At 48.0% G+C, this 21,769-nt stretch overlaps 2 protein-coding genes and 1 long non-coding RNA gene across 3 annotated transcripts in view; all 3 read left to right on the top strand.

Moving 5' to 3' along the window:
• Positions 1-1,232: 1,232 nt before the first annotated feature.
• Positions 1,233-16,161, top strand: nat10 (N-acetyltransferase 10). The gene is made up of 29 exons (XM_064313799.1): positions 1,233-1,392; positions 1,704-1,833; positions 1,946-2,037; positions 2,203-2,374; positions 2,476-2,598; positions 2,705-2,766; positions 3,222-3,336; positions 3,766-3,873; positions 4,236-4,369; positions 4,607-4,700; positions 4,936-5,034; positions 5,561-5,697; positions 6,179-6,303; positions 6,658-6,808; positions 7,297-7,393; positions 7,907-8,023; positions 8,253-8,354; positions 8,589-8,663; positions 8,854-8,970; positions 9,604-9,737; positions 10,006-10,054; positions 10,531-10,621; positions 10,944-11,054; positions 11,225-11,388; positions 11,669-11,678; positions 12,066-12,184; positions 12,283-12,356; positions 12,774-12,854; positions 15,783-16,161. The coding sequence occupies exons 2-29, from the start codon at positions 1,720-1,722 to the stop codon at positions 15,904-15,906; spliced, it is 2,991 nt and encodes a 996-aa protein (XP_064169869.1). The 5' UTR covers positions 1,233-1,392; positions 1,704-1,719; the 3' UTR covers positions 15,907-16,161.
• Positions 16,162-16,642: 481 nt separating this feature from the next.
• si:dkey-10o6.2 (uncharacterized protein LOC100124608 homolog) overlaps positions 16,643-21,769 on the top strand; it is a 9,266-nt gene continuing 4,139 nt past the window's right edge. Inside the window, exons 1-4 of the mRNA XM_064313687.1 lie at positions 16,643-17,134; positions 19,042-19,163; positions 19,342-19,408; positions 19,916-20,072. Of these exons, the coding sequence (XP_064169757.1) occupies positions 16,973-17,134; positions 19,042-19,163; positions 19,342-19,408; positions 19,916-20,072 (508 nt within the window). The 5' untranslated portion in view covers positions 16,643-16,972. The remainder of the gene's footprint in view (positions 17,135-19,041; positions 19,164-19,341; positions 19,409-19,915; positions 20,073-21,769) is intronic.
• LOC135242560 (uncharacterized) overlaps positions 20,078-21,769 on the top strand; it is a 2,506-nt gene continuing 814 nt past the window's right edge. Inside the window, exons 1-2 of the long non-coding RNA XR_010326377.1 lie at positions 20,078-20,446; positions 20,484-21,769. The exon at positions 20,484-21,769 is cut by the window's right edge and continues 814 nt beyond it. This is a non-coding gene — a long non-coding RNA (uncharacterized LOC135242560). The remainder of the gene's footprint in view (positions 20,447-20,483) is intronic.

Genomic DNA, 21,769 nt, shown 5'->3' with positions numbered 1-21,769 from the left:
CATAGTTTGGGACAATCACATGCGCCTCCCCTCCCCACCAACACGCGGTTGTTTTGTTTTGTTTGTGTGGATTAACTGTGTTTCCCCCTCTCGTTCATTATTACGGATGAAAAAAATATTCACTTAAACATTTTTTTATTGAAGGACACTTGATAGAACTGTGTTGTACAACAACTATTCAATGTTTTTCATGGGCCTTTGGAGACTGAAGACTGTATGCTTAAAGTAAACAGATTGTGTCATTAGACAAAAGTACCCAGGAGTTTTGCAGTGATGAAATGTGAAGATAGTATGAGAAATAAGAACTTGGATGTACTAATTCCTCCATCTACTAGCACAAAGTAATGTCAGATTACATGTACGTGTTATCTTTATTAACAAACTGCACAGGGTTATCTTTGTGATCCAGTGTGATCTGCTTCATAACCTACATCTTACGGACAAATTATGTCACTTCTCCTTGATTGCTGTTCGAAATGGTCTTATTTGGAATTCATAATCTCTCCATCTTGTGGTGTAAAGAACAATAAATATGTTTTGTATAATAATCTTGTGTTTTGAGACATAATTCGAAATGCAAAATTGATCCGGCTGAAATAGCGCCACTACTCGCAAGCTTTTGGATGCTCTGACCCCGATCATTCCTGGCACCTCATCACAAATGCCAACCAATACGTAAACACCGTACCACCCGCTCCTTTCCGCTAACCAGAAGTAGCCTTACGACAGCAATGTCCCAACACAAAAAATAGTCAAGCAACTTACATTATAACATAAAAAGAACTGCATAAATTGGGACACAGCTGTGAAACCAGAAAACAAAAACGAGTGCTGCCTTTAAAAACACTTTCTGTGGCAGACGGGTGTTCACATTTCACGACCCAGACTCATAACTTCAATTATTTATTAATTATTTTGGTCGACCTTTTATCTTTGTTTAATTTGTATTTGTCATGCAAATTTGTAATTATGTTTCAGGAAGAAAAATTACGTAAATGCAAATTCAAAATCGCCCCATTAACAGCTACCCTAGATATTTTGAATGTAGGCCTGTGCGTAGTAGAATGTCTACGGCGTATATTGTAAAGAGAATTTGCTAATTATTTACAGTGCTATAGAATACCCTTCGCTAGGGCTGTTTCGTTTCAGTTCGCCTCTCGGCATAGAGCGTACCTCGCGGTGATTCATCTTGTTTTCTGTCAGGCAATCGCTACGGACAGCTGCGCAGGACCTTACGGGTCCTTCATCGTGTTGGGTCCTAAAGTGATGTTGCTCCACGTGAGTCTGGTAAAGAGCCGGATGATTATGTTGTAATTTTTGAACTGGGTTTTAAATCTACTTCACTTAAAGATTTTCTTTAACGTCACCGTATTTAGTGGATGACAAAGTGAGGTACGTCTGATGAAGTACACGACAGCGCGTGTTGGTTAATGCTGCATGCAGAAATTGGCGTTTGTAGCGAGCTGATATGACGCAGTTGACTTGATGTCTAAATGATGCATATTACTTGCCAGCTTGTGTTTTAGCCTGTAGTTTAGACAAGACAGCTTTTCTCCTGTCTTATCACCCACCCGCATTCGTGCCGTTTCGTGCACAGCGTTTTATTTTAGTACACAAGGTGGGGAGCTGGCTTGCTTGTTGGGTTTGTTACAGGTCTAACCGCCCTCCGTTAATGCTTGTGTCGTGTCTCCCATTGCCGGCAGCTCTCCAGTCGCGACAATGTCAGCATTTCGGAAGAAGGTGGACAATCGGATCCGCGTCCAGATCGAGAATGGTGTGGCGGAACACCACCGGACCTTATTCGTTGTAGTCGGCGATCATGGCAGAGATCAGGTGAAGCCATTGGCGTATTCTTCGCTTGGTAAAATCGTCGAAATTTTTTAAGGTCTTGTTGGGCAGTGCTGGCGTACATTCCTAACCGTCTCACCACTCTTCTGCGCTTCAGGTGGTCATTCTGCATCACATGCTCTCCAAAGCCACCGTCAGAGCACGACCGTCGGTCCTGTGGTGCTACAAGAAGGAGCTGGGCTTTAGCAGGTGAGCCTCAGTTGTGTTGTCGCTCGTGCGGAGTGCATTAGGTGTATGGTCACCGTATGCACGTGCGTTATCTTGCGTTTTTTTGGATAGGCCTTGCTATAGGCAGGGGTGAGCGTCACTAACGTTCGGTATTTTCTTCTCTCCCCCCCAAAATAAATGGTTAAGTCACCGCAAGAAGCGGATGCGACAGCTCCAGAAAAAGATTAAAACGGGTACCCTTAACCTGAAGCAGGATGACCCATTTGAGCTGTTCATCGCCGCGACCAACATCCGCTACTGCTACTACAACGAGACTCACAAAATCCTGGGAAACACCTACGGCATGTGCATCCTGCAGGTGATTCACTTACTCGTGCGCTACACAACTGAGCTTTTGAAGGTGTGCTTTACTGGCGGTTTTGAACAACGATTGTTTTCCTGTCTTCAATCTTCCTAAAGGACTTTGAAGCCCTGACTCCCAATCTACTGGCACGTACCGTTGAGACTGTAGAAGGAGGGGGAATTGTGGTCATTTTACTGAGGACCATGAACTCACTGAAGCAGCTGTACACAATGACAATGGTATGGTCCGTTGACTGGCGTCAGCAGCACAGTGGTGCATTTGGCATATTTCAGAGTTTTAGGATGATTGCTTTTCCCTGTCTGAATCACGCCTGTGTTTTCTCAGGACGTCCACTCTCGCTATCGGACAGAAGCGCACCAGGATGTTGTCGGGAGATTCAATGAGAGGTGGGTTTCATTTCCCAGATTGCTATGAACGGAGAACCTGAGGATGGTGTTGAGCGCCGTGTTTCTGAAGGCTGCCAGGTGGCTTGCCCAGCTGCAGTGTTGGGTTTTGTGTGTGACGCCCCCCCCCCCCCCCCAGGTCCGGTATCGAGTCCTCATGGTGCGGGCGGCCACAGCTGTTGGCAGCCCAGCAGGTCAGCGCGTTATTGGCTGTCGGATCATCAGTGGAGGAGGGGCTTAATGTGACTTGTTCAGTCTTCTCTGGTCTGGCACACCCAGAAGCTCATGAAGTGCGACTGTGCAGCTCAGCTGGAGGGCTGCAGAGTGACAATCTGTGGTGCTCTGTAGGAAATGTTATAAAGGCCCCCATTAGTTAGGGAATGGGTCCATCTGGGAGATGTTTAGATCTGAGAGGATTTTGGTTGTTTCCTTGACAACATTCTGTGTGTGCTCTCCAGGTTCATTCTGTCTCTCTCCTCCTGCAAAACCTGCGTTGTCATTGACGACCAGCTCAACGTCCTGCCCGTCTCCAGCCACATTGCCAACATCAAACCAGTCCCGCCCAAGACCCAGGTAAGCCTTGTCCAAATCCCAGTTAGGCCTTGCCAAATACACAGGGAGGCCCCGTCCAAATCAGAGGTAGGCACTGCCCAATACAAAGATAGGCCCTCTGTCCCACGAGGAGCCGTGGAATGGTTGTGCCGTGATTCTCTGTATAACTGCTCCTGGGTTAAAAGAGCAAGATAAGTGAAACGGTATGGTAATGCCAGGCCCGGGTCAAATTCATACTCACAAAAGTGTGCCTCTTTATACTCCGGGAATATGTGGAAATGCTCCTGCGTATCCCTGAGAATCCTCATTGAACGCGGTAGTGACCAAAACGTACAGCTGTGTGCGGGGGGAGTAGAGTGTGGCAGACCTACCCGTGTTGGGAGCACGCGGTGAGCTGGTTTCCTGTGCGAAGCGTCCTCAGTGCAGGTTTGTCTTGCTCTGTGGTAACAGGAGGAGGGGCTATCTCCACGGGAACTGGAGCTGAAGGAACTGAAGGAGTCTTTGCAGGACACGCAGCCGGTCGGGGTCCTGGTGGACAGCTGCAAGACTCTGGACCAGGTCAGGGACTCTCGTATGCCTGCTACAACTACAACACGACCACATTTCCTACACCTGTTACAGCTACAGCACGTCCCAATGTTCCTTATACCTGTTACAGCAGCAGCACTTGCACTCATGTTAAACACATTTTACACACCCCTTACACAACCTGTTACACACCCATTACACGCTGGTTACAAACTGGTTACAACAGCAGCAGCTCTTACACACCCGTTACATGCGTGTTACAGCAGCAGCACTCTTACACACCCGTCACACGCCCATTACACATGTGTTACACACGCGTTGCAGCCGCTCGGTCTCCCGGCTGAGCTGACTGCTTTGCCCTTTGCCCCCTCGTCTCCCCGTTGCTGCTCCAGGCCAAGGCGGTGCTCAAGTTCATCGAGGCCATTTCGGAGAAGACCCTGCGGAGTACCGTGGCTCTCACTGCCGCCCGTGGGCGGGGCAAGTCTGCTGCCCTGGGATTGGCTATCGCTGGGGCCGTGGCGTTCGGGTGAGCTCCTCCCCTTCTCCCTTCCTGTGTGTCATGAAGATGTATTTCAGAAAGTCCTAGAAAATGTTGTCATGGTAAAACACTAGTTTTCTGACTTACATGTAAACATAGTCCCGGCTATTATGCCTGAAATAAACTTTTGGATATCATACATTCATAGATACAGTTTGTGTTATTGAAAAGTGTCAAATTGATTTGAATGTGAGTTCTGTGACACGTTTCTCCTCACTTCCTCAGATACTCTAATATCTTTGTGACGTCACCGAGCCCCGACAATCTGCACACCCTGTTTGAGTTCATTTTCAAGGGTTTCGACGCCCTTCAGTACCAGGTAGCGTGCCTGTCTGTGCATGCTCGTGTGCGTGTGCCTGTGTATGTGCACGTGTGTATGTAGTCACTCATCACGTGAATGTATTTTTATGTCCGTAGAAATTCTCTGTACAGTTTTCCATTGGGGAAAAAGTGGGTTTGGGGTTTCTATTCACGTATTGACACACACATTGTTGTTAAATAGTACTCATGAGTTTCTCTGTGGACAAGCTGAATGTGTGGTGTTCTGCACACAGGAGCATCTGGACTATGAGATCATCCAGTCTCTGAACCCAGAGTTTAACAAGGCCGTGGTGAGAGTGAACATCTTCAAAGAGCACCGGCAGACCATCCAGGTAACGCGCAGGCTCCGCCCTCCGCTGTTTCCATGGTGACAGAATGCTGTTTCCGTGGTCTTTGTGTGTCAGCCCCGTGCTCCAGTGTGGGCTTCTGTTTCCTCAGTCTCAGGTTCACCTCTAAAGCTCTTTGGCTACAAGGCTTTGCATAGAATGATCGATGATCCTGATCGATGTGGTCACTTCTGGCACTACGATCCTTACTTCACTCTAGTGTTTCTTTTGCGCCTCTACATCATGAAACTATGCTTGTTACGGCTTGGATAGGCGTCTGTAAATGCCATAATTATATAATGTGAGTGCTACACTGCAATTATCATTATCATTAGCACATATTGGGCACTAGGAGAATCATTATTGGTGTGTTATGTTATGATGGTATGGTAATAACTTTAGTACTTACGAATGTTGTTGTTATTGGAATTTTCTTTATGATTGTTAATGTGCACATGATGGTGGAGGGTTAGAATACCGGTGTGGACTCCAGCAGGGGGCCTGTGGCCTAACCGTGACCTTTAACCCCCAGTACATCCACCCGGCGGACGCGGTGAAGCTGGGGCAGGCGGAGCTGCTGGCCATCGACGAGGCGGCGGCCATCCCCCTGCCGCTGGTGAAGAGGCTGCTGGGACCGTACCTGGTGTTCATGTCCTCCACCATCAACGGGTCAGTGAGCCGCGCCCTGCCCCGCCCAGCACGGGCGATGGGGCCTCCTGACTGACAGGGACTTCGGTGTGACTGACAGGCTGGGAGCGTGATTGACCGGCCCCTCTGTGTGACTGATGGGTCCCTCACAGGTCTCTGTGTGACTGACAGCCCCTATGTGTGACTGACAGGCTGACAGCGTGACTGACAGGTCCCTTGGTGTGATTGACAGGTTGACTGTGTGACTGACAGGTCCCTCAGTGTGACTGACAGGCTGACCGCGTGACTGACAGACTGACAGTGTGACTGACAGGTCCCTCAGTGTGATTGACAGTGCGATTGACAGGCCCCTCGCTGTGACTGACAGGTCCCTTGGTTTGATTGTCAGGCTGACAGTGTGACTGACAGGTCCCTCAGTGTGATTGACAGGGCGACAGTGTGATTGACAGGCCCCTCGCTGTGATTGACAGCCTGGCTGACGGGTGCTCCTGTACCCCCGCAGGTATGAGGGGACAGGTCGCTCTCTCTCCCTCAAACTGATCCAGCAGCTCCGGCAGCAGAGCACAGACAGCCAGCAGAGCCTCTCTGCCGAAAACAAGACCTCCACCTCCGCCCGGCTGGCAGCAGGTACCCAGCACCGCCCCCGAGTCACCCACTGCCCTAACATCGTGTGTTATGTTATCTAGCAGTGGCTGTGTGTTAGAGCTGTATTTGGTGTGTATTATGTTATCTAGCAGCTATAGTAGCTGTGTGTTAGAGCTGTATTTGGTGTGTATTATGTTATCTAGCAGCTATAGTAGCTGTGTGTTAGAGCTGTGTTTGGTGTGTATTATGTTATCTAGCAGCTATAGTAGCTGTGAGTTATGTTATCTAGCAGCCACAGTATCTGTGTGTTAAAGCTGTATTTGTGGTGGTACCTAGCGGCCGCAGTAGCTGTATCTGGCCACTGTGTGGCGCTCTGACTGCTCCTCTGCTCCACAGCCCGCACACTCCACGAGGTCTCCCTCCACGAGTCGATCCGATACGCCCCCGGCGACGCCGTGGAGAAGTGGCTGAACGACCTGCTCTGCCTGGACTGCCTCAGCGTCCCCCGAATCATCTCCGGCTGCCCCCTCCCCCAGACCTGCGACCTGTATCCTCCTGCTGCGCGGGGCGCTATATCCCACCTCCTCTTCCTCCTCCTCCTCCTCCTCATCTGCCTCTTCCTCCTCCTCTTCCTCCTCAACCTCTTCTTCTTCCTCCTCCTCCTCCTCTTCTTCCTCATCCTCCTCCTCGTTTTGAGACGTATATGTTTGTGCTCTGTGTCTCTAAAGTGTATAGTAGTCTCTGTGTCTCTAAAGTGTATAGTAGTCTCTGTGTCTCTAAAGTGTATAGTAGTCTCTGTGTCTCTAAAGTGTATAGTAGTCTGTGTCTCTAAAGTGTATAGTAGTCTCTGTGTCTCTAAAGTGTGTAGTAGTCTGTGTCTCTAAAGTGTGTAGTAGTCTGTGTCTCTAAAGTGTGTAGTAGTCTGTGTCTCTAAAGTGTATAGTAGTCTCTGTGCCTCTAAAGTGTATAGTAGTCATGTGACTGAATTGTTCCATCTGAGCTGCCTGTTGTGTCCCTTAGCGCCCCCTGGTGTAGATACTATGTGAACAGGGACACGCTGTTCTGCTACCACAAGGCCTCCGAGACCTTCCTGCAGCGGCTCATGGCCCTGTACGTGGCCTCGCACTACAAGGTGAGCGCTCCCGCCGAGGGGCGTGGCTCTCCGTTTCCTGCAATCTGATTGGTTCCACCAAGTTTTAACCGGAATTTTGTTAGGCCAGGGTAAAGGGTGAACGATAAGCACGAATGGCACCTGCGTACTGCCGTACACCTGCACCTCAGAGACAGCATTTACACCAATCAGGTTTTTAGTGTTATGCTTCTAAATTGCATTACATTACAGGCATTTAGCAGACGCTCTTATCAGCCGCACTACAAACTTCCATGCATTTTACATTGTATCCATTTATACAGCTGGATATATACTGAAGCAATTTCGGTTAAGTACCTTGCTCAAGGGTACAACGGCAGTGTCCTACCCGGGAGTCGAACCTGCGACCTTTCGGTTACAAGCCCAGTTCCTTACCCACTGTGCTACACTCCATCCTAAATGAGCATTAAATAGAACAAACACTGGGATCTAAATACGGAGTAAATAAGGATGGATGTGGATGTTTTCGCTGAATTTTCTCTCCCCGGGTTTTAGAACTCCCCCAACGATCTCCAGATGCTCTCCGATGCCCCCGCCCATCACCTCTTCTGCCTGCTGCCCCCTGTCCCGCCTACCCAGAATTCACTGCCTGAGGTCCTGGCGGTTGTACAGGTGAGACCTCTTCCTTCAACACTTAGAGTTCTGAACACAGATAGGAGCTGGGTTTATGTGTGGGCTCTAAACACACTGGTCCAGTGTGTGGATGGGTCCCATGGTTCAGCATCTGTCCTGTGACAGTGCCAGCTGCCGCTGACTGCTGTAATGAGGGGGTACATATTTTGGGGGGGGGGGGTGTTAGCGGACCGGGGGTTGGATCTCACCTGTCTCCCGCCCGCCCCAGGTGTGCCTGGAGGGGGAGATTTCTCGCCAGTCCATCATGAACAGCCTGTCCCGGGGGAAGAAGGCCTCTGGGGACCTCATCCCCTGGACCGTTTCGGAACAGGTAAGGCGCAGTCCCATTTCGGAACAGTTACAGCACGTCCCGTTACAGAACAGGTGCGGCACAGTCCCATTAATTTATTACCTGTGTGGCCGATGGTGTTTCTGGGGCTCCCTGTCCAGTGTCTCGTTTTTTGGGGCTCCCTGTCCAGTGTCTCGTTTCTGGGGCTCCCTGTTCCCTGTCCAGTGTGACATGCTGCTTGCTGTGTCAGTCAGTCAGCTCGTGTTCTCCCCACAGTTCCAGGACCCCGATTTCGGCAGCCTCTCTGGAGGGAGGGTGGTCCGCATCGCCGTGAACCCCGATTATCAGGGGGTAAGTCCCCCCCCCCCGCACACTCCTGCTCCCCGACTCACCCGTACCTCCACACCCCCACACCTCTGCACACCCGCGCACAGAGCCTGCCGCACCTCTGTTTTTTGCGTTTCCGTTCGGGCGTTTGTTTGGTCAGGGCGGGAGGGGACGGGCCCGTGTGTTTGACGGCACGCCTGCGTCTGCGTTGCAGATGGGCTACGGCTCCCGCGCGCTGCAGCAGCTGCAGCTGTACTACGAGGGCCAGTTCCCCTGCCTGGAGGAGTCTGCGCAGACGGCTGCCAGCCAGATCACGCCCGTCTGCAGCGAGGTGAGCCCGCGCTCCCCGTGCTCTGAGACGCTGATTACCCTGTCCTGCATTCACATTTTAATTATGCGCAGTGTTTGTTGGGTACCCTGCCCAACACTTACAGATTAATCTGGAATCAGATGAGAAGCCTTGAGAGGCATCTAGGAGGGCTGTCCTGTGCTCATACGTGTGTATGTGTATGTGTGTGTGTCTCTGTGTGCGTGTGTGTGTGTGCGTGTGTGTGCGTACTTCTTGTGTGTATGTGCGTATTGCGTTGTGTGTGTGTGCTCGTGTGTGTGTGTCTGTACATGTGTGTGCTTGTGTGTGTGCGTGCGCGCGCGCGTGCGGTGCGGTGCTGTCTGTTCTGTTAAATGCGCAGTGTTGTGTGTGTCCTGCCTGTGTATTAATCGTGATCAGATGATGAAGTGGTAGGTCTGGAGGGTGTCTGTATCGTGTGTGTGCGTGTGGTTGTGTGTGTTGTGCGTGTGTATGCGTATTTGTGTGTGTATGTCGTATGTGTGTGTGTGCGTGCTGTTGTGCGCGTTGCGGGTATGCGTGTGTGTGTGTGGTGTTGTACATGTGTCTGTGTGTGTGTGTGTGGGTGTTATATGTGTGTGTCTGTGTGTGTGTGTGTGTGTGTGTGTGTACACTCAGGCGGTGAGCCTGCTGGAGGAGGTGGTCTCTCCCAGGAAGCACCTCCCCCCGCTGCTGCTGAAGCTGAGCGAGCGTCCGGCCGAGAAGCTGGACTACCTGGGCGTGTCCTACGGGCTGACATCACAGCTGCTGAAGTGAGTCCGCATCGCGGAGCCGTTTTTTCTGCCCATGTGATTGAGTCTTCTACGGCATTTCAACGCCTTTTCCAGAGCGTTTCTGACAGTACTACCTGTATATACAACCCTGTTTCTGCCATCAGAATAACTGCGACTTTTCCCCCCTTGGGAGTAATTAGATTTCCTGCTTGACTGAAGGATAGATTTAAATGATAGGAATAAAAACTTTGGAGCCCGGTATTTCGTCCGGAATTTTCTCAGCCCTCCTGTCCTGTCCTTTTCCCAGGTTCTGGAAGCGGGCCGGATTCGTTCCCGTGTATCTGCGCCAAACCCCTGTAAGTCTCGCCGGTTTCCCCACCTCTGATTGGCCCTGCTGCTCTGCCCAAAAGCGAGCGCGGGTCTGTGTGATATCTTAAGGCACCTGCTTCACTGCTTGTGGGTGGGGTGGGGGGGGGGTGCACGTCTGTGTTTGTGTGTGGGATGCGTGAAGGTGTATTGCGGAAGGTTCTGTGGACACACCTGCTTTCACTGTGTTTGTGTGCTTCTCAGAATGACCTGCAGGTGGGGCAGTTGTGCACGTTTTTGTTTTTTGTTTTTCTTTTGTTCTGTTTTGTTCACGTTCTCAGACAGGGATCGACTTGTTCTAGTTTGGTGCCTGAATGTAACCCTTTTTGTCGATTTAAAATGTGAAACAGTGTCACTCTGTTGCCTGTGCTGTTTCTCTCGGGGCCTTGTCATGTGAGCTTTTCAGTAAGAGGCTTTTCCAAATTCATGAATGAATGAATGAATGTAAATGGGTGTAATTCCTCAGAATGACCTGACGGGGGAGCACTCGTGCGTGATGCTGAAGGAGCTGAACTCGGAGGAGGAACAGGGCCAGTGGCTCTCCGCTTTCTGGAAGGGTGAGGAGTGCCACAGATTTCGTAAACTTACCAGATACTCCACTCCTGTCTTCCTCCCATCCCTCTGCTTCTTAATGACGGACAGTTCTGCTTGGTAATGGGAGGTTCTGGTGCTGTATTACTGTACTGGGCAGGGGGCGGAACATAAAAATACTGAGGTCAGGGTCTGGTGGGTCCCTGCCTGGGTGTCCGCACGACCATCCTACTACCCCCCCCCCCCCCCCAATCCCCCCAGCTGCTCCCACCTTAATCTTCTGCACCCACCCAAACGCTGCGCCCCCCAAAAAACGCTGACAGCGCCCCCTCGTCCTGTGTCCCGCAGACTTCCGCCGGCGCTTCCTGTCTCTGCTGTCCTACCAGTTCCGCAGTTTCCCCCCGAGCCTGGCGCTCAACATCCTGCAGAACAGGAACGCCAAGCAGGACGTCCCGTCAGGTGGGTCCCCCTTAACCGCCCCGCTGCCCCTCTGCCGGACCCACAGCCCACCCAGGAAACCGATCCGCCGGAATTACGTCCTTGAAACTCAAAGCATTTATTCTTGAAGTGTTATCTGAAAGTGGAAGGAAGGTGTTAATTAGCCCCTCCCCCTCCCCCTCCCCCCCCAGCGCTCTCGAACCCTGAGCTAGCCGCTCAGTTCAGCCCCTACGATCTGAAGAGGCTGGAGATGTACTCCAGGAACATGGTGGATTACCACCTCGTCATGGACATGATCCCTGCCGTCGCCAGAATGTTCTTCCTCAAACAGCTGGGGGACATCTCCCGCTGTCAGGTATCTGTCAGCACTGGGGTGTGGGAAGATGAGGTTTTGTGGTTGCATGTGTGTGTGTGTGCGAGTGGGGATCTGTGTGTTGAGAGAGTGAGATGTGTGCGTGTGTTGGTGCGCCGTGTGTGTGTAGTGTGTAGTTGGGGAGAGGAGTTGTGTGTGCTTGGGTGCGGGTCGATGATACGTATCCGCTTGTCAGGCCTCCTGTTGGAATGGTGCGCATAAGACGTGGATGAGCGAGAAGAATACAGCTCGCAGCAGATTTGGGCCTGTTACGGGCTCATAGAGTGGTGCAGGTGAGAGAGCACAGACGCACGCGCCCACCACACAACCATCTGGACTCTTACAACATAGCAAAGCATGCACGAGCACACACTCACATCCACACACAGCCACATACACTCACACACAGCATCCTGACCTTCACAACATACGCACATGCATCACACCACACCGCACACACACACACACACACAGATCCTGACTCTCTCACACACATATGCGCATGCACGCACGCACACACGCACACACACACACACAGACACACTTAGAAGTGTCTTTTATAATTAGTCTGCATTTCGTGGCATCATCATATGTGTGTAAATGAACTTGGGTAGCTTTGGATTTATTTCAGTGCACCCAGATGAGCTAAAAATGTACAGAAGTGAATTGTTGATGAGCAGAAGTGCTTGTGCCTCCACAGTACTTCAACAGCATACAGGAGACCGCCGTGGAAGCAGAGATGGCGGTGTCCAAGGAAATCGCCATGGAGCCGACCGCCCGGACGCTCGGCGAGGACCTGGTACGTTCTGAGAATGGGCTGATGGGAGGACGGGGATATGTGAGCATCCCCCCCCCCCCCTCCCGACCGAACCCTAACTCCCTTTGGACTTTTCACAGGATGAGGCTGCCAAGGAGTTCCAGGAGAAGCACAAGAAAGACATGGAGCAGATCAAGGAGATGGACCTGACACAGTAAGTGCGCAGTGGGCGGAGTGTCGCAGTAAGTGCGCAGTGGGCGGAGTCGCACAGCAAGGGCGGAGCATTTAAAGTTGTCTCATTTTTGTCGACTGTGTATGTCTGTTCCAGGGACCCATTCCGAGCCTGTTTGTGATGTCACAGATTCTGAGCCTGTTTGTAACATCACTGATTTCGAGTCTGTCTGACATGCAGATTCCTAGCTTGTTTGTGACATCACAGATTGTGAGCTTGTTTGTGACAATGCAGATTGTGAGCCTGTTTGTGACATCACAGATTCCTAGCTTGATTGTGACATCACAGATTGTGAGCCTGTTTGTGACATCACAGATTCCTAGCTTGTTTGTGACATCACAGATTGTGAGCCTGTCTGTGACGGAGCTCTGGAGAGTGATGCTGCTCTCCCGTGTGCAGGTACATGATCCGGGGCGATGATGAGGAGTGGGATCAGGTGCTGAAGAAGGCTGGCCAGACCGCCATCGTCAGCATAAAGAGGCAAGTTGACCTTCAGCAAGCCGTCTGTGCAAATGGAACTAAAGCAAGGCTTCCTGTCATAGGAAGTCCTGAGCTCGCTGCTCTTAGCTGGCCAGCTCTTCAGTAGCGCTCTCTTTCTGTGTCTGCTGTGCTCCCGGTCTCAGCCCCCGTACTGTGCTGTGGAACACACCCTCTGAGCACCTGGGCTGATCGCTTAACATGAACCAGGTGTGCGTGTTCTCTCCGCCAGTGGGTGTGGCTGAGACTAATCCGATTCTCTGACAGACTGAATACCAAATTCTAAAGAATTTTTTCTAAAGAATTTGTCTCCCCCTATGTTGAAATTAGGCCTGTGTTCTTTAAGAAAGAGCCTATGGAATAAGAACGTTTTGTTCCGAAGTCTAGAACAATAGCAATTTATTAACAAAGCGAGAGTGGCCTAAATTGCAGCGTGAAACATGCTGGTGAAAACCAAGGTAGATCAGTTACAGCAATACTCTGTTGCTCAAGCACCAGCTCGATACCCCTTTCCCAGAACAAAATGTACCAATAAGGTGGCGGCTAACCTAATGGTCATGTAGCTCCATCTGCACATCTGCTCCCTTTTAATCGAGACTCAGTGCTCCCCCCTGTGTGCTTCCACATCTCTGACCGGTGTATCCCAAATCCGCATTCATGTGCACTGATGCTGATTACACTAACCAAGTGGTCATTGTCACCTGTGTGTGCGTGCGTGCATGCATGCATGTGTGTGTGCGTGTGCATGCGTGTGTGCGCGTGCATTCAAGTCAACACCCAGGCATACTGAAGCAGATTAGATCAACCGAATATTCCTAACAAGAGTCATCTTTAGGAACATCGTGGGCTCTTGTACTACATTATATTACAGCAGACCTGCCAACCTGCACGCATTTTGTGTACCAACCACGCAAATCTTTGTCAAAATACGCAGGTACGAAATGCCAGCTGAAACTACGCAAAAAAATATATTATTGTAATTTAATTACGGAAAACAATCAATTAATACAAAACAATACCGTACATTTATTCGGTATTTAAACTACATCCCTCGGATTGAACCAGATGCTACGACCTTGTGCTTGTGGTTCTGTAACCCCTCCCCGACCCACTCAACATCCACTGATACGCAGCGGTACTTTATTATCCACCGAGGCGTAACGCTGCATTGCTGAGGTAAAATGGGAAGTGGGGCGTAATAATCAAGCACAAAAATGTGACCGTAATGTTAACATATAAAACCTTAAAACATGTTCGGTAATTTTACGAGATGATGCATTTCAAGGGGTATATCCTGATGAGAGAAATGTGTGTATATAGTTAGCCGTAGTAGTAGCTCGCATACGATTTAGCCTCGTTAGGAGACGTGCGAATAACTGATGGAGTAATTTAGCTGCAGCAACTCAAACGCTACGGAGACTCCCTGGTCAAACTTTGAATCGCGCACGCTCTGTTGGAGCAAAGAGACCATTGCAAAGGTGTTTGACTATAGACTGCTAACGTAGCAAATAATTGTTATTATTGCAGCCAGTCACCCGACCAGCCTTGCAGCTAGAAAATAATCATGACGTCAGATGACGAGAATACTAACAAGGAGAGAGAGAGCAGCAGACCTACTAAAAAGAAGCGAGTCCATGCCCCCCAGAAGTTCCTCGCAAAATATCAGGAGCAATGGCCGTGCCTCCGCCCCTCAAAACGTCCGTTTTGCACATTGTGCAATTAGGATTTTGACATTAGCCACCAAGGAGCTTCAGGTAATAGTTTAGCTAAACCTCTAGTTACAAAGGCCTACATTCCTAGATAATTCTTCATTTGAATACTTTTTTTCCCCATTAGGCCTATATGATGTGTGCCTATATAAGCTGATTCAATTATTTAATTATTAAATAAAAATGGAAATCATGAACAGAAACTTGGTTTTATTCATAATTGACAGTGTTTTACATTACAACATAAGTTTCTGTAAATACTTGAAAATGAAAACATGTTACAATATACAAAATAAATTATTTCCATTTTTATTTTTATTTTATTATTATTATTTTTTTCTATAGATTGCGTTGTTGCCGTTCTCGTTGTTAGTGTTAATCAGTTTAACCATCAGGGTCCAAGTTGAACTATGCGGTTGTTCCCTGCACTTGGACCGGTACTTCTCTCTAGGGGTTTCGTCATACTTGTTCCTGGTTATGGTTATACACTTTGTTGTACGTCGCTCTGGATAAGAGCGTCTGCCAAATGCCTGTAATGTAATGTAATGTATTAAATAATTGAATGCTATTCACTTAACTGATGGTTATCAGTTTGTATAAGCACACACATCATATAATGAAATATTAATCATGAAAAAATTGTTTTAAGCAGGCGTACTCGAACGTTTGACTTGCAAGTGTATCATAATATAGCCCAGTGCAGTGCGAGTGATATTTTAGAATCGGGTCAAATTGTACAATTTTGCCTGATCACTTCAACAGTCAAAACTAGAGGTATGAAGAAAGGCTTGTGTGTGCGTGCAAAGCGAAGTGGTGCGAAAGCATGTGAACTAAGCGTTACACTGACTATTGTGGTACTCAAAATATTTTCCTAAGGTTGGCATGTCTGTTACAGGCATTTAGCAGTCGCTCTTATCCAGAGCGGCTTAAACGTCTTTTTACACAGCATTTACATTGCGTCCATTTATACAGCTGGATATATGCTGGAGCAATGTAGGTTTAAGTATCTTGCTCAGTGTCCTAACCAGGAATCGAACCTGCGACCATTTAGGTTGTCAGATTACCCATTGTATTATATTGCGCTGCCATGCTACGTGCTTGGATTGAGATGTAAAGGGGGGGGGGGGGGAACTCAGTTGTGTGATTTGTAACATGAGAGATGGGGTTTGAGCAGTGTCCACTCCGACCGGCCATTTTCTAACCCCTGCCCTGTTATCCACAGTGACAAGAAGAGGAAGCTCGACGGAACCAAAATGGAGCAGTGGCAGAACAAGAAGGCGAAGAAACAAGGGAAGGACAAACAGGGGAAGGAGAAAAAGGGGAAATATGGCAAATTTGGCAAATAAAAGCCAGGCCACGCAGTCACATGAAAACATGCAGGTGTTATCAAGTATGATCATGTCAGTGTGAATTGAGGGGGGTCGACGATCGATTTGCTTGTATCATATGATTTGGGCAAACAATGCATTGGCTGGATTTAACCTGTTGAGTTTTATTAGTTCTTTCCTGAATATATTTCACATCACTCTTGTTGGAAATTCTTTGTAAAGTGACTTTTACAGGCAGAATTAATAAATTATGATTTTTTTTTAAAGAAAAAACTCCTGGTGAAAGGTTTTGCGTGTGTATAATCGTATTTACCAGCGTTCCGAAAGCGATGTTTGCGGCTTGACCGATGACATTTACAGTAGCTTTGCCTGGCGTCTAGACGTCTTTAGACGCATGCAGTACTGGTAGATTAGCGACCCCACAAAAGCCGCTCCCTCTCTAAAGCCGAGTGCTTGCCGCGCAGAGTTTATTCGGCTCTCTTATTTGAACACTAGAATAATATCTAGTGATACATCTGTTTAGTTTGGTTGGGTTTGTTTGACTCTCATCTTTAACGCAGAATAGCTGCACGATGCGAGTCGCAGCGCGTGCCTCTTGGAGTTGAACGGTTGCCAAATGTCCCGAAAGTTCCCCGTTTTTTTTCCGTGGAGTTCACGGGAACGCAACAAAGTCCTTATTCTTTCTAGGACATCAAGTCAAACTGCATATCATCACAAATCTAGCGGACCGTACCAAACTGGGTCGCGGTTAGTAATGTTACGTTACTTTTGAAAAAACTGAAAAATCCGGAAGTTGGTGTTGGTTGATCTAGTCCGTGCGTTTTATGTGTGACGCGATTAGTTCTGAGTCAGGGAGTGCGCCTAGATGCGTTTTTATAGGCAGCGAAAGGCGCTCAGCCGTGCACACTCAGGAAGAAAGTCAGAGTAGAAGTTGATTTTTCTGTAAATAATCCACGGAGTATAAGTGGTACCTGCTATTTCTGTGCATCCACAGACTATTAATTCGTAGCTTTCGTATTTTTGAGACTAGACTGGACCACCTTTTATTTTCGGTTTCAATTTATATTAAAATATCTTTGTCGCAATGAATATAGGCCTACCCGTAGTTGACTTCGACGCATACAGGCTTGGAGTTGACGTTGATGTAGCGGATGAAAAATTGGATGTCTTGGCCAAGGAGCTGAAAACGGCTTTTACTGACGTTGGATTTGTGTACCTGAAAAATAACGGCATTTCTCAAGAAGAGGTAAATGGCTTGTGACAAGGCTAATTTACGTGCGCGTGTAGCCTATGTGTATGCATGTACTAATTTACGCAGATAATATATAGTTTAGCAGTATTAAATTGTACTTCAGACTTGGCACAGTTAGTAGCCGCTTAAGTTGCATTCATAATTTAATCGAGCTGGATACAATTAAAACCAATTCCGCGCAGTATGATCTTACATTCACACCACCTATTCTGTATGATTGTCATATAGGTGCGGGGTAATTATAATAGCAAATGAAAACACCCTATAATGTGCGTAGGCTAGGCTACACTGGTTTTTTTCTGCACATACTAATGTTAATCAAGGAAACGCATTTCCAGCAGTAGCATAAAGCCAGCCAAATCCTCAAATGATGAAATTATTCATGGAAAAAAACTGCGTGAACCTGCACGCACAAGCAACTTAATAACTTACAGTGAAGTGCATTTTAACGCTCAAATTGATGAGGAAAGCTACTTTCGTTTGTTTCTCAACTCTCGAATAAGTTTTCTACAAAGCAAATAGTCCACTTTACAGACCTGTCTGGTGTGTGCTGATAAATACCTGGGAGCAGGTGGCTGTTTACCTTCCATTTAACCGCTTGGAGCATCCAGAGGATGAGGGTGTCAACACAGCAAGCAAATTAGCTGCACACATTTAAGATTAAACACGTTGAGTAAAATTAAGAAATATTAAACACTATTTAAAATTCATAAGGTTTTCCCAAAAGGACACAACATGTAGATGGTTTCCAACACCATCTAGTGTCCCTCATCTCCGAATCTGAAGCCCTCGTTTTCTAGATGGCATTCTGCAAACATAACTGCAAAAAAAAAAAAAAAAAATTTAAAAAAAAATTTAAAAGCACGGCATTGGTTATGGCAAGTCAGAGTCGACATAACTAACAGCTGTTCCATTTATACACAAGGGGACATCGTGTTTTTTGGTCACCTAGCATCCAATTCCCGGTAGAATACATTACATTACATTACATTACAGGCATTTGGCAGACGCTCTTATCCAGAGCGACGTACAACAAAGTGTATAAGCATAACCAGGAACAAGTATGACGAAAACCCTAGAGAGAAGTACCGGTCCAAGTGCAGGGAACAACCGCATAGTTCAACTTGGACCCTGAAGGTTAAACCGATTAACACTAACACAACGAGGACGGCAGAATACATTGCCAGATCACAATAACGTTTCAAGAAGAAATGCTTTTTTTAAATGATGTTTGATTTGAAATATTTCCCGCAAAGGTTATGTTGATCCGTTCTTTTAGGAGGTAGTAGTAGAGGACTGCAAACAATTACAAATGTACAGACCTGAATTAGGTTAGCCGCATTGTACATTGAGGTATTTGACCGCGTTGCATTTATCAAGCGCTACATTTTTGGCGACTTTCCACAACATTTAGTTTCTAAGTTCGGAATTTAGGTTTCCATTCTGCCCTTTACTCGAAAACAGCGAAATATCTCGGATTGGCGTCACCTTTTTCTAAGAATTTATTGTCAAGGAAATTGTTGCGCAACTGCACAGACCGTCCATATAATAGACTATGGTTCGTGAAAAAATTTTAAAATAAATAAATTTAAAATCTCCTAAATTTGGGGCTTTGTGTTGTGCGTACGTGACGTTGCTTGTGTATTTAGTCTGTTTAAATCAGGTCAGAAGGTACAGAAGTTAAGTAAGTGGTCATTGATTTTTTCTGTTTGAAACCCTGAAAAGTGCCAAACTCTGTGCTGCTGCATAGGCCGTAACTTGGCGGGATGGCCTACCTGTCATCCCAATAAATACCTTTGCGGGATGGCATGTCCTACCTGCCATCCCCATAAATATTACGTTTATTATTATTATTATTATTGTTGTTGTTGTTGTTGTTTATTCTTTAATTTTTCTTTGAGGTTGATGCCATTATGGACATTTCGGAGAATTTTTTCCTGCTGCCTGACAAAGAGAAGATGCCTTTCCGCAGGGGAAGCTACTCCGAAGTCAACCACGGCTATGTATGCGCCGGAAGCGAAAGGTCTGTCAGGCCCTCTCTTCGTAACGGAGGGAGCACGTGCTTCTCAGCAGATCGTTTTAGTTGCATCGGGTCGCGCATTTCAATATAAAAATACTATTATACGCCATGATTATATAATAATAGCCTATAATATGTCTTAAAGCTGTTCTCGTTGTCCCTTTCACTCATGCTCTCGCAGGTTAAATCCCCAGCGCGCTTCCGACCTGAAGGAGGCTTTCAACATCACGACCTTAAATCCCAACGTGGTAACAACCCCTGAATCTAACTACATTAAAATTACGGGCATTTCACGGAAGCTCTTATCCAGAGCGACTTTACCCACCCAAGTTTGGCATGATTCACGTGTCCATTTACGCAGCTGGGCGTTTACTGAAGCAATTCAGCTTAAGAACCTTCCTGAATGGGCACGAGGGCAATGTCTGCAACCTTCATGTCAGGAGCCCAGTTCCCCGAACTGTTATACTAATAATAATTGTAGAAAAAACTACAGATTTCATCTCCATTACACATTTCTTGTTTTTGTTTTTGTTTCTGTCATTCAACCTAGTATGATTATAATTATAATAACAATTACCATCCTTGCTATTGATTGTTAATATTGTCATTGTCTTGTTTTACGATTATTGGTTTTTATGAAACCTGTGTCAGTTTTTGTTAGTCCCGTGTTATGAAGAGTAGGTGAATGGTAACCTGTATGATTAAGATGTGTGTGTGTGTGTGTGTGTGTGTGTGTGTGTGTGTGTGTGTGGCAGAAGTGGCCCTCAAATGACGTGGTTCCAGATTTCCGGGAGAAGCTGCTCTCTTTCTTCCAGCGCTGTAAAGACCTCTCTCTACGTGTGCTACGAGTGCTGGAGCTCAGCCTGGGTGTGGCTCCAGACGTCTTTCTTGGCAAACACAGCATGGTAGGGGGTGAGTAGTGGTGGGTCGGTGGTGAGTAGTAACCCAGGGCTGGGGGTGAGTAGGGCCAGGTTGTGGTGAGTAGGGTTGGGTCAGGGGTGAGTAGGGCCAGGACAGGGGTTAGTCGGGCTGGGTCGGGGGTGAGCAGGGCTGGGTTAGGGGTGAGTAAGGGCAGGTCTGGTTGAGTACAGGTGGGTCGGGATGAGTAGCACTGGGTTGGGGGTGAGTAGCACCCGGTCGGGGGTGAGTTACCCCCCCTATGGCACATACTGTAGACCTATCTGTAGCAAGCTGTCCTGGCCTACAGCCATCGTCCTCTCCCACTCAAACACCCATTGATAGGGAATAACCCCACTGCCCACTCCTACTAAAAGACCCATCTATAGGTAATAATCCCACTCCCACCCAATGACTCATCTATAGGTAATAATCCCACTGCTCACTCCCACTCAAAGACCCAACTATAGGGAGTAACCCCACTGGCCAAAGCCACTGTACTACAAAAACGGCTCTACAGTAATTAAACCCACCCCAACTCACCACGGAGTACAGTCCTCTGGCTAGTGTCAACACCTGAATATTGCTGGAAATAAATAGATGTTTGAAAACTGTCAGCAATGTGCAGGAATTTTACTGGTGTCTAAAGGGTTAAAGCGTTTAGAATCATTTATTTTATTTTATTTTTTGATATTTTCCCCCATTTTCTCCCCAATTTAGTCAATATACCAATTCCCCTTGTGTATCACGGTCCTGGTCGATGCGCTATCCTCTGTTGGTCTGGGGAGGGTGTAGACTACCACATGCCTCCTTCGATACATGTGGATTCACCAGCCCCGCTTCTTTTCACCTGACAGCGAGGAGTTTCACTGGGAGAGCATAACGCGCGCGGAGGTTCACGCTATCTCCCCCAGATCCCCTCCCTGCTGAACAGGCGCCCCGACCAACCAGTAGGAGTTGCTAATGCAACGATCAGGACTCATACCCTCACCGGCTTCCCACCCGCGAACACTGCCAATTGTGTTCGTAAGAATGTCTGACCAAGCCGGAAGTACCGCTGCCGGGGATTGAACCCGGCTCTCTGTGGTAGTAGGCGAGTGCTTCTACCTCTACACTACCCACACGGCCCCGGAATCATTATTGGACTCGGATCTGAAACTCCTCCACAGGGAGCAAACACCCAGGTTTCCATTGCTTTTCACATATCTGGCATGCATCCATGTGGCCCCTGCGAGAACAAGACACCCTGTTCCCTTCCGTGTGTGTGTATCATGTGCTTGAATGTCTGGTTCTGATTGGAGGCCAGATGAGGCTACAGACCCTAGGAGCCCCCAGTGCAGGAGCGGTGGAATGAGCTGCCCCCCCGCGGTTGTGCGAGTGGTGTTGGGCGGGTCGGTGTGTCCTCAGGCGACTCTGGAACGCCCATGCTGGACCACTTAGCGATCCTTTGTTTCACGTCCCCCCCCCCCGCCGGGCACTGTGAGAGAGGGGTCCTTGGCAGCTCTACTGCAGTATGTCGACATCTGCATGAAATGTGTGGACCCTGTTACTTCTTTATTTACTTAACGGTGAAAAGAAAGGAAGGGAGAGTTTTCATTAGGCTATGGGGAATTCCAGGGTAACTGAGGTTAAAAATGCAGACTGTTTTAATGGCCGTAAAGTCCAATAGACACTGATGGTTGTAAAAGTATATATCAGTCTTTATTGTGTAG

Source organism: Anguilla rostrata, chromosome 16 (assembly GCF_018555375.3).
Source record: "Anguilla rostrata isolate EN2019 chromosome 16, ASM1855537v3, whole genome shotgun sequence".
NCBI classification, from domain to species: domain Eukaryota; kingdom Metazoa; phylum Chordata; class Actinopteri; order Anguilliformes; family Anguillidae; genus Anguilla; species Anguilla rostrata.
The sequence above is the reverse complement of the archived record's forward strand: the minus strand, read 5'-3'. Positions and strand labels throughout refer to the sequence as shown.

What these genes read in the sequence shown, in the direction of transcription:
- nat10 (XM_064313799.1), top strand. Translation starts at nt 1,720, where the DNA reads ATGTCAGCATTTCGGAAGAAGGTGGACAATCGGATCCGCGTCCAGATC. An exon ending in AGCTGTACACAATGACAATG is followed by an intron (nt 2,599 to 2,704) that starts GTATGGTCCGTT and finishes GTGTTTTCTCAG; the next exon opens with GACGTCCACTCTCGCTATCG. An exon ending in GCCATCGTCAGCATAAAGAG is followed by an intron (nt 12,855 to 15,782) that starts GCAAGTTGACCT and finishes TGTTATCCACAG; the next exon opens with TGACAAGAAGAGGAAGCTCG.